The 719-nt window shown below is 48.3% G+C and overlaps 1 protein-coding gene across 1 annotated transcript in view; it reads right to left on the bottom strand.

Annotated features, from left to right (window-relative positions):
• LOC106511898 (hydroperoxide isomerase ALOXE3) overlaps positions 1–448 on the bottom strand; it is a gene marked incomplete at both ends in the record, with an annotated part of 4,728 nt that extends 4,280 nt beyond the window's left edge. The window contains 1 exon segment of the mRNA XM_014000623.1: positions 279–448. Within this exon segment, the coding sequence (XP_013856077.1) occupies positions 279–448 (170 nt within the window).
• Positions 449–719: the final 271 nt, after the last annotated feature.

The raw sequence follows: 719 nt of genomic DNA, 5'->3' as shown, positions 1-719 counted from the left end.
TTTGTTTACCTGTGCAGTGTGTTTGTTTACCTGTGCAGTGTGTTTGTTTACCTGTGCAGTGTGTTTGTTTACCTGTGCAGTGTGTTTGTTTACCTGTGCAGTGTGTTTGTGTGTTTGTTTACCTGTGCAGTGTCTTTGTTTACCTGTGCAGTGTTTGTTTACCTGTGCAGTGTGTTTGTTTACCTGTTGATTGTTTGTTTGCCTGTTGATTGTTTGTTTACCTGTGCAGTGTGTTTGTTTACCTGTGCAGTGTGTTTGTTTACCTGTTGATTGTTTACCTGTGCAGTGCGTCCCACACTCTCAGAGCATCATGAGCGTAGTAGCTGTTAGGCAGTTTCATAACTCCACGGTCCATCAGGTCATCAGGAACACACAGGGACCGATACTGGACCTTAGCTGAGGCCCGGAACAGGAGAATCGGGATGGTCTTCAAACCAGAAGCCACTGCCTGCAGAACCAGAACCAGAACTGAGATCACAGGTCTTTGGTTCAGGTCCTCCTGGGTCTGATAGCAGCCGTGGAAACCCACACAGAGAGACCCCAGGTCCAAACCTGAGGAGCGGCCCCAGAACCTCCCTGTCGTGAGCCATCAGTGCTGACCACATATCCACCGTGATGCTCAGTTTAACAGTTGTTGTACAGCTATAGTGTGTGTGTGTGTGTGTGTGTGTGTGTGTGTGTGTGTGTGTGTGTGTGTGTGTGTGTGTGTGTGTGTGTGT

Source organism: Austrofundulus limnaeus, unplaced genomic scaffold, assembly GCF_001266775.1.
Source record: "Austrofundulus limnaeus strain Quisiro unplaced genomic scaffold, Austrofundulus_limnaeus-1.0 Scaffold3508, whole genome shotgun sequence".
Classification (NCBI taxonomy): domain Eukaryota; kingdom Metazoa; phylum Chordata; class Actinopteri; order Cyprinodontiformes; family Rivulidae; genus Austrofundulus; species Austrofundulus limnaeus.
Note: the sequence above shows the minus strand (reverse complement) of the source record. Positions and strands in the feature narration are given on the sequence as shown.